Source organism: Nipponia nippon, unplaced genomic scaffold (assembly GCF_047370975.1).
Source record: "Nipponia nippon isolate SJK-2023a ecotype South Korea unplaced genomic scaffold, ASM4737097v1 scaffold_29, whole genome shotgun sequence".
NCBI lineage: Eukaryota > Metazoa > Chordata > Aves > Pelecaniformes > Threskiornithidae > Nipponia > Nipponia nippon.
Genome location: NW_028262346.1, coordinates 6,064,734 through 6,091,722, shown reverse-complemented (window position 1 = coordinate 6,091,722; position 26,989 = coordinate 6,064,734). Strand labels below are relative to the sequence as shown.

General features: G+C 45.9%; 1 protein-coding gene across 1 annotated transcript; it reads left to right on the top strand.

Annotated features, from left to right (window-relative positions):
• Positions 1–1,973: 1,973 nt before the first annotated feature.
• On the top strand, positions 1,974–10,357 carry LOC148054958 (uncharacterized). The gene is made up of 5 exons (XM_087763630.1): positions 1,974–2,230; positions 3,441–3,946; positions 7,805–7,995; positions 8,369–8,499; positions 8,740–10,357. The coding sequence occupies exons 2-5, from the start codon at positions 3,923–3,925 to the stop codon at positions 8,775–8,777; spliced, it is 384 nt and encodes a 127-aa protein (XP_087619756.1). The 5' UTR covers positions 1,974–2,230; positions 3,441–3,922; the 3' UTR covers positions 8,778–10,357.
• The last annotated feature ends 16,632 nt before the right edge of the window (positions 10,358–26,989 follow it).

Here is a 26,989-nt window from a genome sequence, read left to right as displayed (position 1 = left end):
TGTCTGGACTCCCTCTTCTCATCTCGGCAGCTATGCCGCTAGAGGGTCCTGCTACATCTTTCCTGTTTGGGGACATGATTCCCGCTGTAGGCAGCGGTGGGTGCGCAGCCACTGGAGGGCTCCCAGAGCCAATATAAGATGCTGCTGTTTAGTAGCTGCTGCCACTTTCCCTGTGCCAAGAGCCAGCGCCTCCCCCCAGCAGAGATGTCAGGGCTCCCCTTTGTTCCCCACTTCTTCTTAAACTCTCCGCATATGTTCCCTTCTTAACTTGCTGTGCAAAAGCTCCCAGAAGAGAGACTTGGAGATTTGGTGGTATTAAGTATGTTCGTTGCTTTCTGAACTCTTTCTTTCTTCTGGTCACTGTTACAGTTACTCTCCCAGTGTCTGTGAAGGGAGGCATTTCTGTTTTCCCAGACTTTTTGAAGGAGGCTCCGAGAGTACCTAGCTATTATTTACGGTGGCTTGGACCTGTTGCTACTCAGCAGAGGGTGGTATTATTTCATAGAATCATAGAATCATAGAATCGTCAAGGTTGGAAAAGACCCTTAAGATCGAGTCCAACCGTTAACCTAACACTGCCAAGTCCATCTATACCATGTCCTCGAGCACCACGTCTATCCGTTCTTTAAATACCTCCAGGGATGGAGACTCAACCACTTCCCTGGGTAGCCTGTTCCAATGCTTGACCACCCTTTCGGTGAAGAAGTTTTTCCTAATATCCAACCTAAACCTCCCCTGGTGCAGCTTGAGGCCGTTTCCTCTCGTCCTATCACTCGTTACTAGGGAGAAGAGACCGACCCCCACCTCGCTTCAACTAATGACTTAGAGCCCTGCTCAGTCCCTATGCATGTCCTCCCAGAGCAGGAGGATCAGGACCCAATGCTCTAACTACTTTGCAAACTGTCCTTAATAGCTGTAAAAAGTAATACATGCCATTGCCAGCAGAGAAACCTGAGGGTATGGGTGGTGGAAACAGCAAATAAGAGACCTATATCCTTACCCCATCTGTGTTATGTGTCTTTTCTGTGTAGCTTCCCCATTTTCCTCCATATACTGTTTGATTTTATCTATTTGTGATGTAAACTTTTTGGTGTTGTGACTATCTCTAAGCATTTCACTCTTCTTGGCCCAGCAGGTCTCAGTGGATTGAAATAAAAGATTAAAGCAAAATCCATGCTTAAAACATGTTGTTACAGTGAAGCATAAATGATCAATGTAAAGAATAGCTTCAGTTAACAGTTAGAATGAACCTCTACCTCTCTAATGTTTTACTCCAGCATCTCCTAGACAAATATCTGGTAAATCAATGCAGAAGTATGAATCCTTCAGGTTTTATCTCTAAGTTGATTTTATTTTTCAGACCATGAGATAGCTATTTGCAAAGAAGCATTTTAATGTTTGAAAATGCAGAGTTGAAAATGTATAGCTGAAAATGTCTGCAAACTATTTGAACCAGACAAAAAATTTTGTAAACAAAAGCATCCATGGCTATATGACCCACAAACTCTGTTATCTGTAACCTTTTTTTCCAGTTCTGTGCTTAAATAGTATCTAAGATTTCTGTAAGGAGGGCTGCTTCTGGTCCAACACCAAAACCAGGATGCTTTCCATATCCATCAAATTCTGTTTTTCTTCCTGGTAAATCTTTTTTAAGGATTCTAGGTAATGACAGCAATTGTTATGCTACTTTACTAGTATTTTCCCTCAGTGCTTGTACAGAAGCAACAATCATAGATCTGGTCCCAGAGACACCCGTTTCTGGTGCTTTCTTGTGCTATGAAAAATATATGGAGTCTGGAAAAACAGAAAAGAATGCAAATTTGTGGGTTTTCCCACTCAGAAAATGGATGAACCCATTTAAATAAAAAGAACCTCTAAATAAAAACTAGAGGAACCTGTTAATAAAAGTAAGTAGCAGTTGAATGTAGGCCAGTGGCAAATCTTCAGCCAAGGATAGGGAGACGTCTGCCCATCCTGCCTGCCAATGGTATGGCCAGTTCATGGTGTGCTTTTTGGCAGCTGAAGGGGAGTATCTTATGTCCCCATCACCGTTATGGCTGCATCTGGTCCTATGAATAGCAGTCCTGGGTTTTGAAGGTTACCTTTGGAAGATGGTACTGACTAAATCAAACTGTCTTCAGCAAGTGCCAGCACCAGCCTTTGCTCCCTGGACTTTGCCTCTTCTGTCTGTTCTGAATCCAGGTGATGGCCTCATGAGGCATTGAGAAAGGTGAGACACGTGTGGTGTCTGGGTGTTGCTTTGACTACAGTAACTATGTGTTAGTGGCACTGTAAGGAGTTACATGCCATACCATATAGGTTGCAATTTAAAGGCGCAACCTGATGGAGAAAGCACAGAAGGAGGGGAGAATGATGTTGAAATAAACTGATTGAGGTGGTCAGTGGCTGTATCTCGCCAATGCGAATGTTTTACTGGACCAGCAGTATTTCCCAGCTCCTTTTAGCCTTTCTTAGTTGGCCGAGTTCATGTAGAGGCTAGCCTCTTGTAGAGTATCCACCTCTCCTAACTCCCTGAGAAATTCCCACAGTGTTTTGTGATGGATGGTTGACAAAACTTGCAGGGTCACCCAGAAGCATGCCAGGATGGTTTCTTAGCAGATGTGCCCTCTGTTCAGCATTGCACCACATGTGTTGGCAGACAGCAACTTGTTAGCTGAGCCCTTTGGACTTGTCAGAAGCTGCTCCATGCCACCTCGCACGCTTCTCCACTGACCACCATGTTAAACTGCTTAAATCTGAGCATCTGTCCAGTCCTGGGGGGTGGTGATGTGCACCCAGTTTGCAACATGTAGCTAGAGATGGGCACAGCAAAGCTCATGCCTCCTGGTCCCACATTTGTCGCTGAGGATCTCCACAATGAGCTTTTCTGTGTGGCTGTACCTGTGCTGATAATGCACCTGCTTATTCAAGGACCAGAGTGGAGCCGGTTCTTCCCTCTCCCTTCCTTTGGGTCTTAATTCCAGCTCCAAGGTTTTCTACTTCAATTACTTCAGCAGCATGTGTAAGTCCTGCCCCTAGGCCTTTGAGTGTGCCAATCTGGACGTGTTCAACACAAAAGCCTTATGTTTTGTCAAATCTGGCAGTTTTCCCTGAAGGGATTGGGTCTGTGAAGTAGCTGGGAGGTGAAGCGGGGAGGCCAGAGGAATTTTCTCTCTGCCTGGTCTCTGCCAGCTGAGCAGGAGAAAGCTGAGCCGTGCTGAGCTTCTCGGGGAGCTGCTGCGGCCTGCTGCTCTCCCCTGTGCAACCACTTCATCCTCACCGAGCTGGAGGGAAAAAAAATATCAACAGGTGCAAAGAAAGTAGAAGGGGTGGGAGGGGTGGAGGGTGTCAAAGCCAGACACCATTCCTGTAGGTGTGCCACTGCAGAGCATGGTCACCACTGCGTCAAGCTCCTGCTGATCCAATTTGAATGTCTACAGGTTGGGTCGCTCGCCTGTGGTGTTTGCTTAGCCCCTTACAAATGCTCCTGACCTGGGAAACTCTCCTGCCTGCCATATCATCGCTGCAAGGACTTGGGCTGTTCCATCACCAAAGCTGCAGCAGAAAATTGACAGAGCAGCAACAGGGGTGCTGGTGAGCCCTTGTTGCCTCTGGTGAATGTCAGCTAAAGAAAGTTAGTGCATATTTGGGTACGTTTTGCCTAGTGGACAATTACTGTATGAAAAACATAGCTTGCATCTTATTATGGGCAGAGCATCATGGATGGTAGAAGAAATAGGAAGCGTCTCTCTAGTAACTTGTTGTCTGTTGACTTCTGCACTCACATCCATGTATTGAGATGAAGAAGAGGTCTGATCTCCCAGACCTCTGTGTTTCTGTCCCCACTGATGCCTGTACAAAGCCTCTGCTATGACCAGGAAGAACTGGGTTTGGGACACCTGTGGACAGGCAGGGACATGGAATGCTCAACTTTGCCCGTACCAAGGTAGGTCAAAATCACTGAGAGAATGAGGCTAGGGCCATGATAACACTAGTGCCCACCTTCTCCAGGCAGCACTAGAGCTCAGGATAAGGTAATCTTTTATTTGCCGAGTTTACAGTAGTGTTGCCTCATCTCAGCACTGGGCTTGGTCCCAAGCTTAACTAACAGTGTAGATACACCTGATTTCATCACTGCTTTGCCCTGAAATGCCTGATGTGGCCATTCAGAATGGCAACCCTAAGAGACCTTTGACTTGCAAGGGATATATGTGTACTTGCTTAATGATAGCAATAGAAAGCTTTAGGACTGAACCCAATGCTCCTCGGACTCAAGTGAGCTTACCAGTCACTGACTGTCCTCCCCTACCCTGGTCATCCTGTCATCCAAATAAGAACTGAAGGTCTGATCTCTGTGTGACGCTGGGATTAGCCTGAGCAAGGGGGTGAGCCAGCTGGCAAAACAGAGATGCTAGTCCTGTCCTGTAGCCTAATCCAAATGATGTGTCTGATTAAAGGTGCTTGAAATGCCACCAGAAAAGAAGTCCCTGCCCACCCTTCCTACTGAAAGTGAGCCTGTGATGATTTATATACTCTGTCTTTCCCTGCTGAATGAGCGCAGCTAGTGATTTAAGAGATTTATGTTCCTTTAGCTGTGGATTTCATAGCCCTTCTCTGGGACGAGAGATGCACTCCCATATGCTGCAGCTGCAGACGACACCAAGTTGGGTGGAAGTGTTGATCTGCCTGAAGGTAGGAAGGCCCTATAGTGTGATAGTTTTTCTTGATTGAAATGCAAAATGTAACTGTGAAGATGTCATTGATGTTTTTTTCTTTTTTCTTTTTTTTCTGTGTTTTTTTTTTTAAACTCTGTGGTTTTTTTTTTTGCTCACTGGCAAACTTCAGCTGAATTTCTCCTCTTGGCATTATCTGCCACTGTACAGCTCCAGATGTGCTTTGACTGCTCCTCAGCTTACCCACCTGTAAGTGTCAACCACAGGTTTTCCATCCTGTATGGGTATCTCACCATCATGCTTACTCTTAAATATAACCCAACATGTGTTTGAAAGTGATGGCTTTCAAGAGTGGGTTGAATGGCCAGAGGAGACCACTGCACCATCTCATCTGACCTGGTGTTGTAGTTTAATCCCAGCCAGCAACTATGCACCACACAGCTGCTCACTCACTCCCCCCCCAGTGGGGTGGGGGAGAGAATTGGAAGGATGAAAGTCAGAAAACTCCTGGGTTGAGATAAGAACAGTTTAATAATTGAAGTAAAATGAAATAGAATGATAGTAGTAGTAGTAATAATAATAATATAATACAATAATAACATACAAAGCAAGTGATACACGACACAATTGCTCACCACCCACTGACTGATGCCCAGCCTGTTCCCAAGCAGCAATCCCCTCCCCCCCAGCCAACTCGCCCCAGTTATATACTGAGCATGACACCATACGGTATGGCATAGCCCTTTGGCCAGTCTGGGTCAGCCGTCCTGGCTGTGCCCCCTCCCAGCTTCTTGTGCACCTGGCAGAGCATGGGAAGCTGAAAAGTCCTGTGTTCAGTTTTGGGCCCCTCACTACAAGAAAAACATCGAGGTGCTGGAGAGTGTCCAAAGAAGGGCAACGAAGCTGGTGAAGGGTCTAGAGCATGTGTCTTATGAGGAGCGGCTGAGGGAGCTGGGGTTGTTTGTTTAGTCTGGAGAAGAGGAGGCTGAGGGGAGACCTTATCGCTCTCTACAACTACCTGAAAAAGGAGGTTGTAGCGAGGTGGGGGTCAGTCTCTTCTCCCTAGTAACAAGGGATAGGATGAGAGGAAATGGCCTCAAGTTGTGCCAGGGGAAGTTTAGATTGGATATTAGGAAAAACTTCTTCACCGAAAGGCTGGTCAAGCATTGGAACAGGCTACCCAGGGAAGTGGTACAATCATTTTTGCTCTCTATGGCAGGAGTTCCATAAGAAAAGTTGAAGATAGGATTGTGTTACTGTTTTATCTGGGGTTGTTCTTCTAGAGTTCAGTTTGCTCAGTGGGTGTGATATTTTGATTGATGCAGCCAATGGAGCTAAACAGGACATACTGACAAAGTATTACTGCCTGTGTGTTTATTCTTTACCTTCACCTCAGAAAACATTTCTGGTAGTAAATGGAACATTTAGTGGCAATAAACGGCAAACTGTTTTGAGTACGTCTTCAGCATGCTCAGTCCTGCCTTCGAACCACAACACTTGCATGTGTCTGTGTTGGTTGGTGCCCAAAGCTGGCAGTTTCTCTTTCTGTGTTGTTGGTACTGGGATCTGCTGGGTCAGAAGGTCCCAGCGATGGAAGTGCTAGGAAGAGACATGTGAGTTGTAGCACATTAAGGCATTTACTTTTGCTTCCTCTGGTCTCCGATAACATAGAAGTGTTCCCAAAGAGCCAGTACTAACACTTTGAGGCCAATGTAACCTTTACTTAATTGCACTATTACCATAACCTCGTATGGCCCTTTAGATACCAAGTGAGATAAGGCCCCTGCCTAGGGGAGCTCACATTCATTAACAGTGATAGATTATGACATTGACTCCTGAGATTAAGATCAGGGGCTGATAACTGGAGGAGAAGCGTTATGGGGAGTACATTGTTCTTATCAGTTCTCACCACACACGGGGTTGAAGAAAACAATAGATCAATTTACATCACTTAATACACCCTGCTCAGAATCATGTGTGCAAGTGGCTGTTGACTCACCGGCAGGACCTTGTTGAAAGCTCAGTGTTCCTGTCCAGGCAAGATTAGAAAATGAAGTTGCACCAGAGGAGGGAAGCTGCTTGACACAGAGGTGGCAAAGTGAGGGAAGCTGAGGAAGCGTGGTGGGAAAGTGGGGTGAAGAAGAGATGCAACTTGGGGTTCGGCAAAGACGATGCTACAGCGTCAGAGAACAGCAGAGCATGGGGGATGAGGGGAGGATGGCCCTTCCATGAGGTGGACATTTCCATACAGTCCTTTTTCTCCTCTCCAATCTTGAACCCCCTTTATGGGTTGTGACCTTTGGTCATGGTCTGTTTTGCAAAGAGATTGCCTTAAAGCACAGTAGGATGGAGCCAGGGCATCAGCAAGATGAAATTTGGTCATGCTGCAGGGTAAATAAAATACTGGTAGTCTAAAGCTGGGAATCGGGTAAAGCAGGTGGGTAGGGGAATGTGCTGGTTAGGAGTGGATGTGATGAATGGAACGAGTAGTTACGGCACCTCTTGGCAGGCGGGACAGGCAGGTTTCTCACAAATCCCTGCTCCTCACGTGACGTCTTCAGAGACATTAGCTACATTAACTAGAGAGGCTCTGCAGTCCCTGAAGGCAAACTCTTCCTGGGGTTTCCACAATCCCTTGGGTTGGGTGTGAGCTTATCTTGGTGTGTTTGAAAATCACTGTGCCTTGTTGCAGCCATGTCCTTAAGTACCTAAAGAGTTGAAAATACGTGATCCTAGATTGCCCATATTGTAGTTTCCAGCAGTAAGAGGGGAAAGGAGGTTTCTTTTTCTGTTAGGGAGCTGGGTGACTAAGGCCATCCACAGGTAGACTTTCATGGATTAGACTGCAGGTGACTGTGTCATACGGAGGGGTTTGATCTAGCCCATGTTAGTGAAACAGAGACAAGTCCTGGTAGGCAAAAGGCATTACTTTGTTACAGGTAATCGTATTGTAGAAAGATTAGTCCACGATTTAGTAAGGGAAGGAAGAACAGACATGTGCATCCTCTGAGGTGCAATCACTCATTTGCCTGTCAGGCTTGATTATTTTGAATAATAATAATAATCAGTATCAATCATCTGCACATTTTGGTTTTTTTTTTATTATTACTATTTGATTTGATCCCTTCCAGATGATAAACCTCATGATCCAGTTTATTGACTGGGTTCTGCGTGGGATATCCCAGGTGATGTTTGTCAACAATCCCCTCAGTGGGCTTATTGTAGTTGCTGGTTTCCTGGTGCAGAACCCGTGGTGGACACTCACAGGCTGTTTAGGAACAGTTGTCTCAACTTTAACAACACTTATTCTGGGTCAGGACAGGTAAGTCCATCCTTTTCCCCTTCAAAACCAGACTGTCACTTCAATGCTGACTTATGTGTTAAACAAGTGACATGGATGAAAAGAGGTGTGCTACCCCTGTACCCTCCTGCCCCCCCCCCCCCCCATCTGACCTTTTCCCATGGCCCTGCTCGGGTGATAATCACCAGTGGCAGTTGTGATGGATGCATCCAGCTCAAAGTGGATTCAGGGGAGACAGATAACAACACAACAGCCAAGGGCTAATTTATGGCAATGTGTCTACCTAACCACAGTGCTGGTCAGTGTCCAGCTCAAGCTAGATTTGGAAGAAACTAACATACAGAGTTGGTATGTAAATATGACTATGAGTTAATCATCTTACCCCCATAAATAGTGAGCAGCCCAAGAGCCCTTTGAGCTCTCCTGCACGGCAGCGGGCTGCACGCCAGGATGTCCCCTTGAGTAGGGACGCCTCTCAAGGTTACTCCTCGAGGTTGAGAGATTCCTTGCCGCAACAGAGCCTTGGTAAGTGACTAATAGCATGCTAAACTTTGAAATCTTAGCTAAGTGATATAAAGGACTGATTGTGCATGTATAATCCTTTAGACATAAACCATTGACCAAGTCTGGGACTAGGATTGGATCCAGCCGCACCTAGACTCCTCTTTGAGAAGGAGTTTAGAAAGCAAGGGGGTCCTCTCTGAACCTCATGACTCAACGGCAGGGTCTCCCTGACAGTCTTGTCTGATCCTGTCCCCTATGCAGTAAATAATCAAGTGTATCTTGCCATCGAATCTCGTTAAACCACTGTCGCATTTATTATCAAACTTTGTTATCAATAAACATATTGCTCTTACAAGTGCACTCTCACTCCATCCGCGACACATGTCTGAAAGCAGCTGTCTTCTCCAGCACTGGTATGTGGTTACCTCTCCCATGATCAGGAGAAATCTGGCTATGTGTATTTGAGGAGCACATGAAGAACCCCACATGTCTGAAGTCAGAGCTGTTTGGGTGCATAAGTGGGTCGCACTGATCACACAACCTACCTACGGCCTACCGAGCCGTATTAAACACTATTCAGAACCCTCAAGGGGAAGAGAAGGTCTCTGGATCTGACAACAAAACGACTGGCGTTGCAGCTATGCCAGCCCCGGCAACAGACACTACGGCTACGCCAGCCCCTGTGACGAGCGCTGCCGATACGCCAGCCCCTGTACCAGGTGCTGTGGCTACACCAGAGAACCAACCCGTGCCAGTATCAGTTGCCCCTATACAGAAGAAAAAATACACAAGAAAATCAACTCGTTTAGTAAGGGCTGATGATGAGCCAGGGCCATCACAAGAACAGGAGGAGGAAGAGGCAGAACCCACAAATGAGATGGTAACAACCCGATCTCTGTCCCTGAGTGAGCTGCGAGATATGCGAAAAGATTTTAGTCGTCATCCAGGCGAGCACATCATCACTTGGCTGCTCCGATGCTGGGATAATGGGGCTAGTAGCCTGGAATTAGAGGGTAAGGAAGCCAAGCAGCTGGGATCCATTTCTAGGGAAGGGGGCATTGACAAAACGATTGGAAAAGGGGCAAAAGTCCTCAGCCTCTGGAGGCGACTTCTGGCAGCTGTGAAGGAAAGGTATCCTTTCAAGGAAGATTTTTTATGTCAGCCAGGCAAGTGGACCACCATGGAGAGAGGTATCCAGTACCTGAGGGAATTAGCCGTGCTGGAGGTGATGCATAATGACCTGGACAATGAGCAGTTATCCAAAGAACCAGATGAAGTCCAGTGCACACGACCCATGTGGCGGAAGTTTGTGCGGAGCGCACCATCATCATATGCAAACTCTTTGGCAACAATGACCTGGAAAGATGAAGAGGGACCAACGGTGGATGAATTGGCTGGCCAACTCCAACAATACGAAGAAAGTCTCTCTTCCTCCCTACGGGCCTGCGTCGCGGCTGTGGAGAAACTGCCTGATGTGCTAGCTGAGAAATTATCCTGGGAGTTCCAGCGATTCAAAGAGGACATGTCCTACTCCTCACCTGTACGGACCAGTATCTCAGCCATCAGGAGTAAGCATCCCTCTCTTCAAGAGAGAAGATATAGTGGATACACACCACAGGCCACCCTGTGGTTTTATCTGCGTGGCCATGGAGAGGACATGAGGAAGTGGGATGGAAAATCTACCTCGACCCTAGAGGCACGAGTACGTGAGTTGCAAGGAAAAACAATTACAAAAGGTGGTTCTTCCAGGAAAATTGCTGCTCCAGTTTCCAGTGAGCAGTTCCCTAGACAGGGTAGAAGGGCTGATTTTGCTTCCGATCTCAATAAAGGGGTTTTTGATTCGCATTTACAAGAAGTGAGTAACGAATGCTATGACCGGGACTAGAGGGGCCCTGCCTCCAGCCAGGTGGAGGAAAGGGACAACCGGGTGTACTGGACTGTGTGGATTCGATGGCCTGGCACATCAGACCCACAGGAGTATAAGGCTTTAGTAGACACCGGTGCACAGTGTACCCTAATGCCATCAAGCTATGAAGGGGCAGAACCCATCTGTATTTCTGGAGTGACAGGGGGATCCCAAGAGCTGACTGTATTGGAGGCTGAAGTGAGCCTAACCGGGAAGGAGTGGCAGAAGCACCCCATTGTGACTGGCCCAGAGGCTCCATGCATCCTTGGCATAGATTACCTCAGAAGAGGGTATTTCAAGGACCCAAAAGGGTACTGATGGGCTTTTGGTATAGCTGCCTTGGAGACGGAGGAAATTAAACAGCTGTCTACCCTGCCTGGTCTCTCGAAGGACCCTTCTATTGTGGGGTTGCTGAGGGTCAAAGAACAACAGGTGCCAATCGCTACCACAATGGTGCACCAGCAGCAATATCGCACCAACAGAGACTCCCTGATTCCCATCCAGAATGTGATTCGTCAACTGGAGAGCCAAGGAGTGATCAGCAAGACTCGCTCACCCTTTTAACAGTCCCATATGGCCAGTGCAAAAGTCTAACAGAGAGTGGAGACTAACAGTAGACTATCAGGGCCTGAACAGAGTCAAGCCGCCACTGAGTGCAGCCGTGCCGGACATGCTAGAACTTCAATATGAACTGGAGTCAAAGTCAGCCAAGTGGTATGCCACCATTGACATCGCTAATGCGTTTTTCTCAATCCCTTTGGTGGCAGAGTGCAGGCCACAGTTTGCTTTCACTTGGAGGGGGGTCCAGTACACCTGGAATCGACTGCCCCAGGGGTGGAAACACAGCCCCACCATTTGCCATGGACTGGTCCAGACTGCATTGGAACAGGGTGGGGCTCCAGAACATCTGCAATACATTGATGACATCATCGTGTGGGGCAACACAGCAGCAGAAGTATTTGAGAAAGGGAAGCAAATAGTCCAAATCCTTCTGGAGGCCGGCTTTGCCATAAAACAAAGTAAGGTCAAGGGACCTGCACAGGAGATCCAGTTTTTAGGAATAAAATGGCAAGAGGTACGTCGTCAGATCCCAATGGATGTGATCAACAAAATCACAGCCATGTCTCCACCAAGCAGCAAAAAGGAAACACAGGCTTTCTTGGGCATTGTGGGTTTTTGGAGAATGCATATTCCAAATTACAGTCTCATTGTAAGCCCTCTCTATCAAGTGACCCGGAAGAAGAATGATTTCAAACGGGGTCCTGAGCAACGACAGGCCTTTGAACAAATTAAACAGGAGATAGTCCATGCAGTCGCCCTTGGGCCAGTCCGGGCAGGACAAGATGTAAAAAATGTGCTCTACACTGCAGCCGGGGAGAATGGCCCTACCTGGAGCCTCTGGCAGAAAGCACCAGGGGAGATTCGAGGTCGACCCCTGGGGTTTTGGAGTCGGGGATACAGAGGATCCGAGGCTGGCTATACTCCAACTGAAAAAGAGATATTAGCAGCATATGAAGGGGTTCGAGCCGCTTCAGAAGTGGTTGGTACTGAAGCACAGCTCCTCTTGGCACCCCGGCTGCCAGGGCTGGGCTGGATGTTCAAAGGGAGGGTCCCCTGTACACATCATGCCACTGATGCTACATGGAGTAAGTGGGTCGCACTCATCACACAACGGGCTCGAATAGGAAACCCCAGTCGCCCAGGAATCTTGGAAGTGATCATGGACTGGCCAGAAAGCAAAGATTTCAGAATATCGCCAGAGGAGGAGGTGACGCGTGCTGAGGAGGCCCTACCATATCATAAACTGCCAGAAAATGAGAAGCAATATGCCTTGTTCACTGACGGGTCCTGTCGTCTTATGGGGAAACATCGGAGGTGGAAAGCTGCTGTATGGAGTCCTGTACGACAAGTTGCAGAAACTGCTGAAGGAGAAGGTGAATCGAGTCAGTTTGCAGAGGTGAAGGCCATCCAGCTGGCTTTAGATATTGCTGAACGAGAAAAGTGGCCAATGCTCTATCTCTGTACTGACTCATGGATGGTAGCAAATGCCCTGTGGGGCTGGTTACAGCAATGGAAGCAGAGCAACTGGCAGCGCAGAGGCAAACCCATCTGGGCTGCCGCATTGTGGCAAGATATTGCTGCCCGGGTAGAGAACCTGGTTGTAAAAGTACGTCACGTACATGCTCACATACCCAAGAGTCGGGCCACTGAAGAACATCAAAACCACCAGCAGGTGGATCAGGCTCCTAAGATTGAAGTGGCTTGAGTGGACCTGGACTGGCAACATAAGGGTGAATTATTTCTAGCTCGGTGGGCCCATGACACCTCAGGCCATCAAGGAAGAGATGCAACATATAGATGGGGTCGTGATCGAGGGGCGGATCTGACCATGGACACTATTGCACAGGTTATCCATGAATGCGAAACATGTGCTGCAATCAAGCAAGCCAAGCGGTTCAAGCCTCTCTGGTATGGAGGACGATGGCTGAAATATCAATATGGGGAGGCCTGGCAGATTGATTAGATCACACTCCCACAAACCCGCCAAGGCAAGCGCCATGTGCTTACAATGGTGGAAGCAACCACCGGATGGCTGGAAACATATCCTGTGCCCCATGCCACAGCCCAGAACACTATCCTGGGTCTTGAAAAGCAAGTCCTGTGGCGACATGGCACCCCAGAAAGAATTGAGTCAGATAACGGAACTCATTTCCGAAACAGCATCATAGACACCTGGGCCAAAGAGCATGGCACTGAGTGGGTGTATCACATCCCCTATCATGCACCAGCCTCTCGGAAAATCGAACGATACAATGGACTGTTAAAGACTACACTAAAAGCAATGGGTGGTGGGACATTCAAACACTGGGATACACATTTAGCAAAGGCCACTTGGTTAGTCAACACTAGGGGATCTGCCAATCGAGCTGGCCTTGCCCAGTCAAGACTTTTATGTACTGTAGAGGGGGATAAAGTCCCTGTAGTGCACCTAAAAAATATGACGGGGAAGACAGCCTGGGTTACTCCTGCTTCAGGCAGAGGTAAACCCATTCGTGGGATTGCTTTTGCTCAAGGACCTGGATGCACTTGGTGGGTGATGCGGGAGGATGGGGAAGCCCGATGTGTACCTCAAGGGGATTTGATTTTGGGTGAAAATAGCCAATGAACTGAATTGTATGATGTTTGTTGCTATATAATACTGGATGTCATCACTTCAATGATCACTATGTGCCATATCAACGGTATACAGCAAGAATCACCCAAATTAATGAAGAACAAACTTTGAGGAAACTGAACAAAGTGCAGTGGTGATGGAACCAGAACTGACTTCAGCATGCAACAGTCCAACAGCACACACCATCTCTCCTGTCCTAAAAGACTGTTATGACAGATGAAGCCTAAAGTCATGAACTAAATGAACTCAACAAACATTTTAGAGGGATAACCTATAGACTAGGGAAATTATATCTATGTGTGTGTGTATATATATATATATATATATAAAAAATATATCAAAAGACTGGAAAAGTGGTAGTGATTAATTGGAATGTATTTGAAAGACCTGGGCATGACGTATATGGTATGGACTAAGGGGTGGATACTGTCCTGGTTTCAGCTGGGATAGAGTTAATTTTCTTCTTAGTAGCTGGTATAGTGCTGTGTTTTGGATTTAGTATGAGAATAATGTTGATAACACACTGATGTTTTAGTTGTTGCTAAGTAGTGCTTACACCAGTCAAGGACTTTTCAGCTTCCCATGCTCTGCGTGGCGCACAAGAAGCTGGGAGGGGGCACAGCCAGGACAGCTGACCCAGACTGGCCACAGGGCTATTCCATACCGTATGACGTCATGCTCAGTATATAACTGGGGCGAGTTGGCCGGGGGGGAAGGGATTGCTGCTCGGGAACAGGCTGGGCATCAGTCAGGGGGTAGTGAGCAATTGTGTCGTGTATCACTTGCTTTGTACATTATTATTGTATTATATTATTATTATTATTATTATTATTATTATTATTATTATTATTATTACTACTACTACTACTACTACTACTACTACTACTACTACTACTACTATCATTCTATTTCATTTTACTTCAATTATTAAACTGTTCTTATCTCAACCCAGGAGTTTTCTGACTTTCACCCTTCCAATTCTCTCCCCCACCCCACTGGGGGGGAGTGAGTGAGCGGCTGTGTGGTGCATAGTTGCTGGCTGGGGTTAAACCACAACACCCACCAACAATATATTAGATGTGCATGTGTTGGGTATGTGATGTTGCCCTGGGTAACCAAACAGAAACGAGAGGGCAAACTCCCTCTCCAACACCAGATAAAAGACGGCACAACGAAAGCTGAGTGTGGCCATCCAGCACTGAAAAACTGAAGACTGAGGACCAACAGGACACTGCTGGATCCATGGTGGTGACTGTCCTTTGCTTATCTCTCTGAATGCTTGCTTAATTTCCTCCTAATATTTCCTGCCTTTCCTATTGCTTTACTCTTTGATATTTACCCAATAAAACGTCTGATTGGCGGCATATGACCTCGTTTGTGTCTTAATTTCGCCCTTGGGATCATTACAAACCTTCCCCGACCCTGACAATCAGACTGGGACTTAACAGGTAGAATGGAAAGCAAGCACTCTGAATTTGGCCTTTAAGCTCTTAAATCGGTGCTGTGTACTTCTAAAGATGGGGCAGCTAAAAGTACAATTCAACACAGAAAAAAAATGTATGTATGTATGCATGTGAGTAATGGAGTAAGGCACCATGAACAACCCTCAAGCTAAGACCGTGCTCATGAGGAAGGTTGAGCTGATCCCAGTAGGTAACTGTATAAAGAAAGACCCATAAACCTAACTTTAGGTACCTATTATTGATGGCTGATGGATAAATTCAAACTGGAAATATGGGTTAAGCAGCAGGGGAAACTTAATCATTGAAGCATCTTCCTAGATTGTGGTTCAACTTCTACCAACTTCTGTGTTCAACTTCTATCAATTTGAATCGAGGTAAGCTTTAACTTCTGTGAAACCAGTGTCTCCTAATGCTGTCTTGCTCTTCTTGAAGTCACTCTTTAAATCAAGAGCTGCTTGATTTCTAGAAAACATGGTATAGCTAAGCAGGGTGTTAAAATCAGATGAAATACCGCTATGACACAAGCCTCAGTGATTCCTTCTGGTGTTCAAATCTATGACTGCATGAAAGTCTGGAAGGACAGCACAGGGTCCCAAGAGCACATGAAGAGAGAATGTGCTCATGGAGACATGAGAATCAGGTGTTCAGAGTAAGGATTTTCCTCTTTCTGGCTCCAAAATAACACATGGTGAGCAATAATATGTGGTAGAGAGAATAAACAGGGATCAGTAAGAGGCATTGTAATGAACTCTTCCCCCCCCCCCCCCCTTGAATTTTACCAAAGGGTCAAAACATCAACATGGAAAATAGTGTTGATGTCAAGATAGAAATCAAGGGGGAAAGAAAGCCAATAAAGCAGAATCCACTGAGCAAAGCTGGGAAGAGAGTCTGCAGAGCTGTTGGGTACATCACTGGAGACATGAAGGAATTTGGAGCCTGGCTAAAAGGTAAAGCTACTTCATCATGAATAATTAGGAGATTCCAAAGAAGAATTACATCAAAGGAGTAATAACTAACTTCTCAGTAACATGATTCAAGTTGAAGTATTACAGAAACTACCTCTGCCCTGATTTATTTCCATTTTGTAGGAAAAAATCAGCTTTGTGCAAAGATCCACATATTGCTTAAATCTTGAGGATGACTGAGATGACATTTACCTCCAACATGTCATGTACAAAGCAAATTTAGTCCCACAGAACATAACCCGGGATGGTTATTCTGTGCTCTGCCATTCTTCATAACTCTCCTTGCCCTTTCAGCTGAGCAGTTTCTGTCAAGCCTAATGCCACTGTGAAGTTAAATTACACATAGGTAGGTGTGTTTGGTCCCCATAATAAATCAGCAATGGGATACACACACGATTTGCCATCTGAGGCACAGACATCATATATTCGCCGGTTCATATGAAACTGGTCCAGGGTACTTTATAACAGGGGACTCTGGCAACCACACTGTTCATCTCAGTTTTCCAGCTGTGAGACTTCAGCACAGACTGCCATAAATCCCAGTCAGGTTTTACAGTCTTGTTGATTCATTGCTTCAGTCGTGCTGCCAAGTTCCACTGCCAAAAGTCTTCCTGAGTTTCAAAAAAAACCATCCCAAATCAGTATCAATCATCTGCACATTTTGGTTTTTTTTTTTATTATTACTATTTGATTTGATCTCTTCCAGATAAACCTCTCATGATCCAGTTTATTGACTGGGTGCTGCGTGGGATATCCCAGGTGATGTTTGTCAACAATCCCCTCAGTGGGCTTCATGCTTTCATGTCTGAAAGCAGCTGTCTTCTCCAGCACTGGTGTGTGGCTGCATCTTCCATGATCAGGATAAATCTGGCTACGTGTATTTGAGAAGCATGTGTCTGAAGTCAGAGCTGTTTGGGTGCATTTCTTTCATTGCTTGCTCACAGCTTCATCTAAAAGCACAGGTTTCTGCAAGTCTTACAAATAGTCATCATTCTTTGAAAGGACAATGGAACAAATGAATGTGCAAAACTTGTCGGTGTGATTATTGGTCACATCCCAAGTGGGGCCTCTGTTACATCCTTCGCTTTATTACATAAATCTGCAACATACAGGTTAGTGGCCTCCTCTGGGAGAAGGATTGTTGTAAGGACAATGTGCCTTTCCTGCACAGCATTCTTGCTGTCATTCCTCCTCTGCTATCGGAGGCTTCAAAAGTCCTTGACCTGCCATGTGCTCTAGCTTGAAGGGAGGCACTGGTTTTGCCTGGCTGGTCTATACAAGTCTTGTGGATTCCTGCTTGTTTGCAGAATTGCCACCCTGGGAGGCAGTGAAATGCTTACAGCTGTGGTTTTCAGCTATACTGGAAAAGAGCTGATGGGTGGTTTGACTTGCTGTGAAGGTCTGTTCCACAAGGTCCCAGCAGAGTTTAGGCTGAAGCTATGAATACTGCTTTCCTCTTGTGTAATTCCTTCTTTGGCACCCGCTGCTTGTTAGTGCTGAAGATGAGAGACAACTTCAGCTTCCAGGAGGTACCAGTCAGAAGAAAGTTTTTCTTCTGGAATTTTCATTGCAGGCAAAATATAAAACATTTCTGTACTAAAGGGAAAAAGAAAAAAAACAACCCACCTTTGGTATTCAGTGGAGAAAATCTGGATGTCTCAATCCAACTGAGCCCATTTCTCAAGTGCATTCGGTGTAACTTATTTCTGTGACAGCTTCTTTTCAGCACATTTGCAAATATCTCAGGGATAAGGTTAGATCTCCTTTTCTGCTCTGTTCCTGCTATTCTGCTCTTAATCTCCAGCACAACTTTCAGTTCACAACATCTATCATTTGGTATGTTAGTGGGCATTTGCCCTCTTGAAACTAACCTAGTTCTTGTCTCTCTGCTTTGTATCAGCTTTCAGCTTTGGCTTAGTAAAATAAAAAATTATAATGTAGCAAATTCATCCCAAAGCTGTATCACTCATGTTTTGTCTAAATGTAATCTCGCACTCCCTTATGTAAAATCCCCCTATGTTTTGGGTGGGCTGGTCTGCCTGCTGCACTGCTGTATGGATCCTCCTTTTCCTGAATCCATTTTTCGTCTTTTCCATTTAAGCTAGTGTAATCAAACAGCGACTTCTGTATTGTGTGGATGAAGAGTGATCAAATGGCATGTAATCTGCCTGCATGAAATCTTAACTGAATGCCGCTCTAATAGTTTTGTTGCTGTCCTAGCTAGCCCTCTGGATCCACTGCTTTTGTACCTGGATGGAGCAAGTCTCTGGTGCTGTGAACTCTCTTGCCAGGTCACACATCTTTCATCATTCTCTACCCCACAGAGATTAAATCCTGTGCCTTTAGGTGTTTCAGGAGAGAAATTAATGGTATGCACTTTCCAATGAGCTGCAGAGGGCAGCAGGGGTTGAGTGAACTCCAGCGAGGGTCCTGCTCGTGGATGCCTATAAATGGACACTGCCGTGGTAGGAATGTGGGTGCAGGGAGAGGCCCAGAGCAAGCTCTCGTAGCAACTGGAGGGGCCTGTGGCTGAAGTTATTCAGGGATTAGTGAAGTCGAAGTGGTTGGTGGAGCTGGAGAAGCTAGAACGCTTCCCCAGAGGGGCTGGTGATGATGTCCATCACCAACAACACACTGCGAGCAAACCAGGATTGGGGAAATGGAAAAGGGAGCGAGGGCTCAAAGTGCCATTTATGGTGGGATGGCCAAAATGGGAAGGGGTTTCTTGGGGTGAAGGACAGAAGTTCAATATCTCCTTAGGGGAATTCTTTTGAACTTGCACTTCTTCCAAATTGTTGCTGTGTTTCTTGTCTCTTGGATAAAACTTGGGTTTATAACACATAGCAAGCTTGCTAGCTGCTCACAGTGCCTGGCAGGGAAGTCACACGCAGAGGTGCATCTTGTTGCTAATCCACCACCGCACAACACTTGCTGTTAAGTGGGATTTCTCTCTCCAGGGAGGGAGAGTTTGTATTTTGAAGATATTCTGTGCGCAGTTGGGGTTGAGTCACCTATGCAGTTTAGATAAGGGTAAGTTGAAAATAAGTGATCTGTTCGGTTATGCTTAAGTGAATTGGAGAGATGTGTCAAGGGGGTTACCATTCTAGATCTTCCTATTCAGGTGAAAACTGCTGCTTTGTATGCAGGGAGTGCATGAACGTAGGAAAGGGTTGTATCTTCCTCTGGCTGAAGAGTAAAGGCAGGACATTTCAGGCAGCAGGAGGTGACTGAGGATCCTGCATTTGCTGTCAGATGCTGCCACGTGCTGTAGATGTTCTCTGTCATGTGAGCAGAGGAAAACAAGAGAGCAAAGGGAAGATGGGATTGAGCTGGGAATGTGTAATTAAAAATATATATCAATTCCAGATACAGGAAGTTTTCTTATTTTCTTGTTCTGCAGATGAGAAAAGGTTCAGGTCAGGGGAGACAGATGTAACACAAGCTACTGCTTATGTGGCCTGTTTGTCATCACTAACAAAACCTCATCTACCTTTTTTACCTGCACAAAAGGTGTTCAGCATCAGGATGGCTAATAAGATGAGTGACCGGTTCACTAGGGCTTGCAGATGAGGTGACAGCATTTCTGTAGACTAGCAGTGAAGAGGCCTTAGACAGATGCCACTTGACTGCTTGCTGAGAGTCTTATTCATGTTTTAGCATCTCAACACAAACAAATCAATACTGTGTTTGTTTTTCCCATGAAAAATTAAACCCCAGAAAATGTCATATTTTGAGTGTGTAATTCCGTTCTGGTTTTTGAAGAGTAATAAAGATGCAATTCCAGTTTTATTTAGAGAATGGGCATTTTCCACTTAAAATGATGTTTTTGCTTTCTCCAAAGTAATATGACTTTCCACCTCCCTCTCTCTTTCCTTGGGTGAGAAACCAGGGTTCAGAATCACAACCTGAAACAAAACGAGATGGATTCTGCTCTCCTCCATAAGATCTAACTCTGTAGATTGTGGTGCTATTTATCATATGAAAGCTCAGTTCTCAGAAGGGCAGAAATGCTGGGATCCTCACTGGTCCACCTCTTAGCCTCCAAGTGCTTTGCTCATGATTCACTGGCGTGACCAGGGAACCAAGAGAGCATCATGGTGGGCAGGGAGCTTCTTGGACTACCCAGTAGGAAGGCTTTGGGGAAGATGTGACATAAGTCCCTCAGACCCTTTGCCCATTCCTTGAGCTACCATCTAGAATTAGGCCACTAAGCTGTTTCATGTTTTCTCAGTAGACTTCCAGTACTCATGACACAGTAGGGTAGAGACTTCAGTCTCTGTTCAGGCAAATACATACCGTGAGATAGATAGAGCATATAGCAAGGTAGATAAGGGTAGTATATGTCTATGTGGTTTGGTGCTGAATACAGGTACCAGTTCAGGACAGAGAAAGGAACACCACTTCTTCCTCCTCTTGTGTATGTGGGTCTGTGAGCATGCTCTGAGATGCTCATGCTTCTTGCTGGATTAGACCCTTCAGGCAAGTTAAGTGGAAGGAGCACTTCATTCAAGAGGGTTATTGTCCAGGCATGAGTGGCTCAGGATGCAGATGGTTCTGGACATGTCCAAGAGCAAGGAGCTGTGCATGTGGGTGGGGTTGTCTCCCAAGATGATAAACCTACTTGTTGGTGTATGTGCATGAGTAGTCATCCAGGCTTTTGTTAGGATCAGTGTAGTTCTAGTCAATATTGTCCATGGGGTCTAGAGAGTGATTCAGCACACCCTAAAATTGACCCCCACATTTGGCCAGCTGAATTGCTGTCTGGACTCCATGGATTGCATTGATTTGATCTCCATTGACTAGAGTAGGACTTTGACACTTAATACACATGTATATGCCAACACGTAGACACCTAAATTTTGTTTTCTTAATATGTGGTCTTCTGGATACTTTATGGGTAAAGCACAGTTAGGCAGGGGTTTTGAGGATCTAATCTTGAATTTAGGCTTAAGCTGGCTGTTAGCCAGAGTCATGCGGTATCTATTGGGAGCTGTTTCATTGTGGATGTAGACCATTTGTGGATCTACACTTAAAGCCCAGATTTGTCCCACCTAACTTGATTGTCATTAAAGTGGATGTCTAGTTGCCCTCAGCCCCTTCTGTGGTCAACAGAGAAAGATAAGCTGCTCCTACTTAGCTAGCTATTTCAGAAAGGGTTGTATTATTTTACTGAAGTACTTCTCTCTGCCTTGAATCTCTCTCTCTCTCTCTCTCTCTCTTCATGAATTGTATAAAGTGTTTGTAGCTACCAGACTACAAAGTTTGGCATTTCAACAAGAGTCTCTGAAGTTAAATGGGGAGTATCTAGGCCTTAGCAGGGCAGTGTTTGGTGAGAACCAGGCACTACTATCAGGGAGAGCACAGCAGGAGACAAGTGTTGGCTGACTGCAGAGAAATCTAAAGGATAAAGACAGGCAAGGCAAATTGAAAAAGAGTTTGATACGTCTTCCTTTTAGAGATGAGAAAGAAAAACGCAGAGGGTTTGCCCACTATGTCTGCGGTCAGAGGCATGCATGTTGGATTCTTATGCAGGGTGTTCAGTACAAGGTCATGTTCCCATCCTGATTTTTTTCAGTATAAGCAGAAGAGCTTTATGCACAGAACCTTAATGATAGTCAGGCTGCTAAATTTGTAGCTTGCTGGTGTTCTGAACCATTTTTCCTGAAATCTAGGGATGTGTCTGCTCTTCCCTGTTCTTCTTTTCTAGACGTGTAATTGTCTTGCCCTGCACATTTGATTGGCATGCGTAGGGCATTTTGTAGATATTGCAACCTCTGCAATACTCGTGCAGAACGTAACCTGACAGCAGGTCAGAATGTCCCACCCTGTGCGTGAGAGTGAAATGCCAGCACAACTTGCAATGGCAGTGCAGGAAGGGATCAGGGAGGTTATTTCTGCTCACATCAGTTTGTAACTTCCCTCTCTGTTTCATAGAAGCATAGAATCATAGAATGGCTTGGGCTGGAAGAGACCTTAAAGATCATCTAACTCCAACCCCTGCCATGGGCAGGGACGCCACCCACTAGACCAGGTTGCTCAGGGCCCTATCCAACCTGGCCTTGAACACTGCCAGGGACGGGGCATCCACAACCTCTCTGGGCAACCTGTTCCAGTGCCTCACCACCCTCTGAGTAAAGATTTTTTTCCTAACATCTAATCTGAATTTCCCCTCTTTCAGTTTGAAACTGTTCCCCCTTGTCCTATCGCTATCTGCCCTTAAAAAAAGAGTCTCTCCCCCTCTTTTATATAAGCCCCCTTTAAGTATTGGAAAGCCACTATAAGGTCTCCCCAGAGCCTTCTCTTCTCCAGGCTGAACAACCCCAACTCTCTCAGCCTGTCTTCACAGCAGAGGTGCTCCAGCCCTCTGATCATCTTTGTGGCCCTCCTCTGGATCCGTTCTAAAAGGTCCACATCTTTCTTGTGCTGAGGGCTCCAGAGCTGGATGCAGTACTCTAGGTGGGGTCTCACGAGGGCAGAGTAGAGGGGAGAATCACCTCCCTCGACCTGCTGGCCACGCCTCTTCTGATGCAGCCCAGGATACGGTTGGCTTTCTGGGCTGCTAGTGCACATTGCTGGCTCATATCCAGCTTTTCATCCACCAGGACCCCCAAGTCCTTCTCTGCGTGGCTGCTTTCAATGAGTTCTTCTCCCAGTCTGTACTCATGTCTGGGATTGCCTCGACCCAGGTGCAGGACCTTACACTTGGACTTGTTGAACCTCATTCGGTTCATATGGGCCCACTTCTCCAGCTTGTCCAGGTCCCCCTGGATGGCATCCCGTCCTTCAGGTGTGTCAACTGCACCACTCGGCTTCGTGTCGTCCACAAACTTGCTGAGGGTGCACTCTATCCCACTGTCTATGTCATTGATAAAGACATTGAAAAGCACCAGTCCCAAGACAGAGCCCTGAGGGACACCACTCGTCACCGGTCTCCACCTGGACATAGAGCCATTGACCGCAACTCTCTGGATGCGTCCATCCAGCCAATTTCTTATCCATTGAATAGTCCACCCTTCAAATCCATATCTCTCTCATTTAGAAACAAGGATGTTGTGTGGGACTGCGTCAAAGGCTTTACAGAAGTCCAGATAGATGACATCCATAGCTCTTCCCTTGTCGACTGTTGCAGTGTCTAGCCTTCGCTGGCTATGTATCTGGTCTGGTAGGACCAGACAGATCTTCCCACCAGCTACATCTGATGCAAAGGGACACTGGACGTAACTGCAAAAGGGGTAGCTGGGGCTGAGAGGACATGGGACTCAAGCATGTGAAATTGAAGAGCGGTGCACAAACCTTGGCAGGTTGTCATCACACAGAGTCACAACTGGATGGGGAGGGAGGGGGTGATGCGAGCAAAGCACCCGCAGGGGAGAAGATTTCAAGATGGTTGTTTCTTTCACACAGATCAGCCATTGCAGCAGGCCTATATGGCTATAACAGGGTCTTGGTGGGATTGCTCATGGCTGTCTTTTCTGCTAAGGGAGACTACCACTGGTGGCTTCTGCTGCCAGTAGCACTGGTGTCCATGACGTGGTAAGTCGGATGGCTCCTCTGCTTCTTCCTCTTCTTCTTCTTCAGTGTCCCCACACTGAGACTGAGCTGTTGTATTTTTATGCGCTATGCAGACTACAACGGGAAAAAAACACAACTGGCACATATGTGCTACTAAATCTGTATCATTATTTGCACTTTTAAAATCAAATGTAATCCCGAAACAAATAAAATACCCACATAATCACAAATAAACCCAATGGGGAAAAGGAAAATTGATGGCTGATCATATGTAATTCAAGAAAGTTCAAAGATAGAGATGCGATTCCCTTCATTTAATTTGTTAAAAAAAAAAAAAATCCATTGTTAGGAGACCATCCAAAGATTTTCTGTAAAGTTGAAAACTACACTGCTGGGTTGTCCTACACTTTGGTATGTCTACATGGTATGAGAGCATAATCAGTGCAGGATAGTGCTATGAGTAGTTCCTTCACCTGTAGCAAATCCTTTGTGCAGCAATGTAGTCCAGAGTGGCTGATTTTCTTATAGAGTATCACATCCTCCCCCACCAAAACTATATACTACAATGTGTTTTATAGCTGCTTTATGACTGAGACACCAGGACTGTTTGCTGGAAAATTCCACTTGAAAAAATTCCTTCTTTTCCTTCCCAGTGCGCCATGCCAGGGGCATACTTTTCCTAGTATTATTTCTTTAATTATACTAATTAGATCCTGAACCTCTCACTGATCTCAGCCTTATCCGATTAAGCTGATGACCAGTCCAAGAACGTTTAATCTAAAGTGAGGGGATTTGTAGTTTGTCAGTTTTCCAAGCCCATGGTTCCCTTCCATTTTCTAATCTATATATTTTCACAGGAGGCAAAAGAAAGGAAAATACAGATTTTTCCTCAAAAGTGTTTGCATTTGAACTCCCAATTTTGCAATCATATGCATGTGCAGTTTTATTTTACTCAAAAAAGTAATATCATTGACCTCACTGGGCCTAAAAGTGGAAGCAATTGCTCTGACGTTACAAGTGCAACTGAGCCATATTTTCCCACACAGGTACTTCTGTTTGATCACAGGATTGATTTCGTTGCACACTTCTAAGCTTTTGAATTTGTTGTGAGAAATCTTTCTCATGGCGGTTGAATATGCTCCGCATTTTGGGCCAGCTTTCAATCTACATCGCTCCCTAGGGCAGTTTGAAATACTGGTATTGTGGGCAGGATTTCATCTGGCCTCAGACTGGATCTCGTTGCCCTAGTCTCTGAGGCTCTTGCCGTGGCCCATGAAGCAACATGAGCTCCTCTGTCACATGTTTGCCCTTTCAGCCTCCCTTTCGCTGGTTCTCGGTGGCATCCTTTTTCAGCGATACCCTTGGGTGATGCCCAGAACCACCAGGTTGCAGAGTTACTTGTGTTCCCTCTCTCTTTTTATTTCTGTTCCTCTTTCTACTCCAGGTGAGTGCTTCTGTGTCAGGCAAAGGGCAGGGCTTCAACGCCGCTGTCTCCTGTGGTCTGCCCCTCGTATGTGCCAAGGACATCTTTGGCCCTGATGATCGAGGCAGGGTGGGCAGCAACCCCACAGTGCAGGAGCTAAACCCCAGCCTGTGCAGGACCAGGAGGCTGCACTTGCAAACAGTTAGGCATGAAAGGGCTCTTGCTGATGAAATGTGCAGGAACGCTATGAAGCAAAGTTGTTTTACTTCGCATTGAAATGTGATAGCAAGTCAAGAGGGCTTAACCTCAAGGTAGATAAATTTAACCTTCAGAGCCCCTTTGCAAGTGAAATGTCTTTAAATATTAGCTGGTGTAGGAAGTACTGAGGAGCCAAGAGAGGTCCACGCTGCTTGCTGAGCTGTGTCTAGACACTGTCTGAGGGATGCTGGTTGACAAAGGCTGGGACCGTGCCAGGGCATGTATGCTCAGTCAAGCAGGGTGAGTGTCTGTGTGCCACCACCTGATCCTTTTAATTTACCAGCATGGATGTAGCCTTTGGGGACCTAAGCCCAAGTCTTCTGGCCCAGTTCTATGAAATATTAAGGCTTCAAACTCCTGCTTAAACACTTTCCATTTGTATGCATGGGAAACTAATTGCCAATTACCTTGGTCTATCTGTGCCTTTGAGAATAAGCAGAGTGAGGGTCTGAAGTCATTGGGTTGTTTTTGCTTTGAGAGTTATACTGTTTCCCCATCTCATTCAACATCTCGGGCAAGCTGAACTCCTGGTAACAAAAAAAGGTCTTACCACCTGAAGGCACGTTTCCATGGCAAAACAAAGAGCAAGCATCAGAAAGATGTTCATTTGTGTCTAACAATTCACTTGCCATAGTAGCCTTTGCAATGTTTATACTCTGAGGGAGGGGGAAATAATCAAGTATTTCTTTTGAATGCACAGCCCTGCATCTTTGTGGCTGGTGTCTTTCTTAGCGGGTGAATTATTCCTAGCTATGGCCAAATTCTGTGTCAATTCTACTCTTTATACTAAATGTCAAGATTGAAAAGATTAGATAATAATCAACATAAGCATTCTTTATACTGTTTATATTTAACGTACAACATGGTAAAACCAAACAAAACCTGCAACAGTCCTGGAGGATCAGATAAAAGAGATTATATTGTTGCATGTCCCCAGATTTGAGCATCTAGAATGCTGCTGTGCTGCACTCTAGAATGCTGATGTTCTGCTGGTTTTGGTCCTGCTTCTGCAGCTGACTCTTGGGTCTGGTCTTCAGGTAACCTGGGCTGAACATTTCCTCCTCCCAGTTCAGCATCACCAAGGGTGTAGCGTCTTCACTGCACGGCTAAATATTGGCCTCTTGTGCACTTGCCCAGATACTGGTTTGCTGGGGGAAGGGGAAATGAGGGCTGTAGCCCACTTCTTGGTACCACTGCTGGTGTTGCCAGTATGCCCTGGGCTCGGTGAGGAAGCAGCATTGCTTTGGGAGGGGAGAGGAGTGAACTCTGCTGACAAAAAGCTGCTGGTCCTTGCTCAGCATCCCATGATTGCTTAAGTTGTCATTCATGCTTTTCCTCCCCTTACGTCCAATAGCAAACCCCATGCAGGACTACGAGGTGTGTGGCTGCAGCCAGGGCTAGTGGGCAGCTGAACCACAGCAGAGGGTACTGGGGGGTAGGAGACATGCCAGTGTCAAATGGTGGAGACTGGGGCAGTTGCTCGATATGGAACTGGGAGTCTTGGAGAGAATTGTGCACATCAGACAGAAGCAATGAGAGTGGCCTAGGAAATGCCAGTGAGGCAGTTCATTTGAGTTAGACTTTTGGATGAAATCTGTTTTCCAAGCAGATGCCATTGTTTTCAAGTGATTTGGTGTTGTGGGGCTTTTTTTATTTTTAAATTTTTTAGGGTTTTTTTTTTTTATTTTAGTAATGTTAAACGCAGTGACATCTCTTTTGCTATGTTCTGCTGGCACTGAGAGGGAAGTAGTCCAGGAAAGAGCCCCAAAACTCCTGCCCAGCATAAATGTTTCTTAGAGTCTGATATCA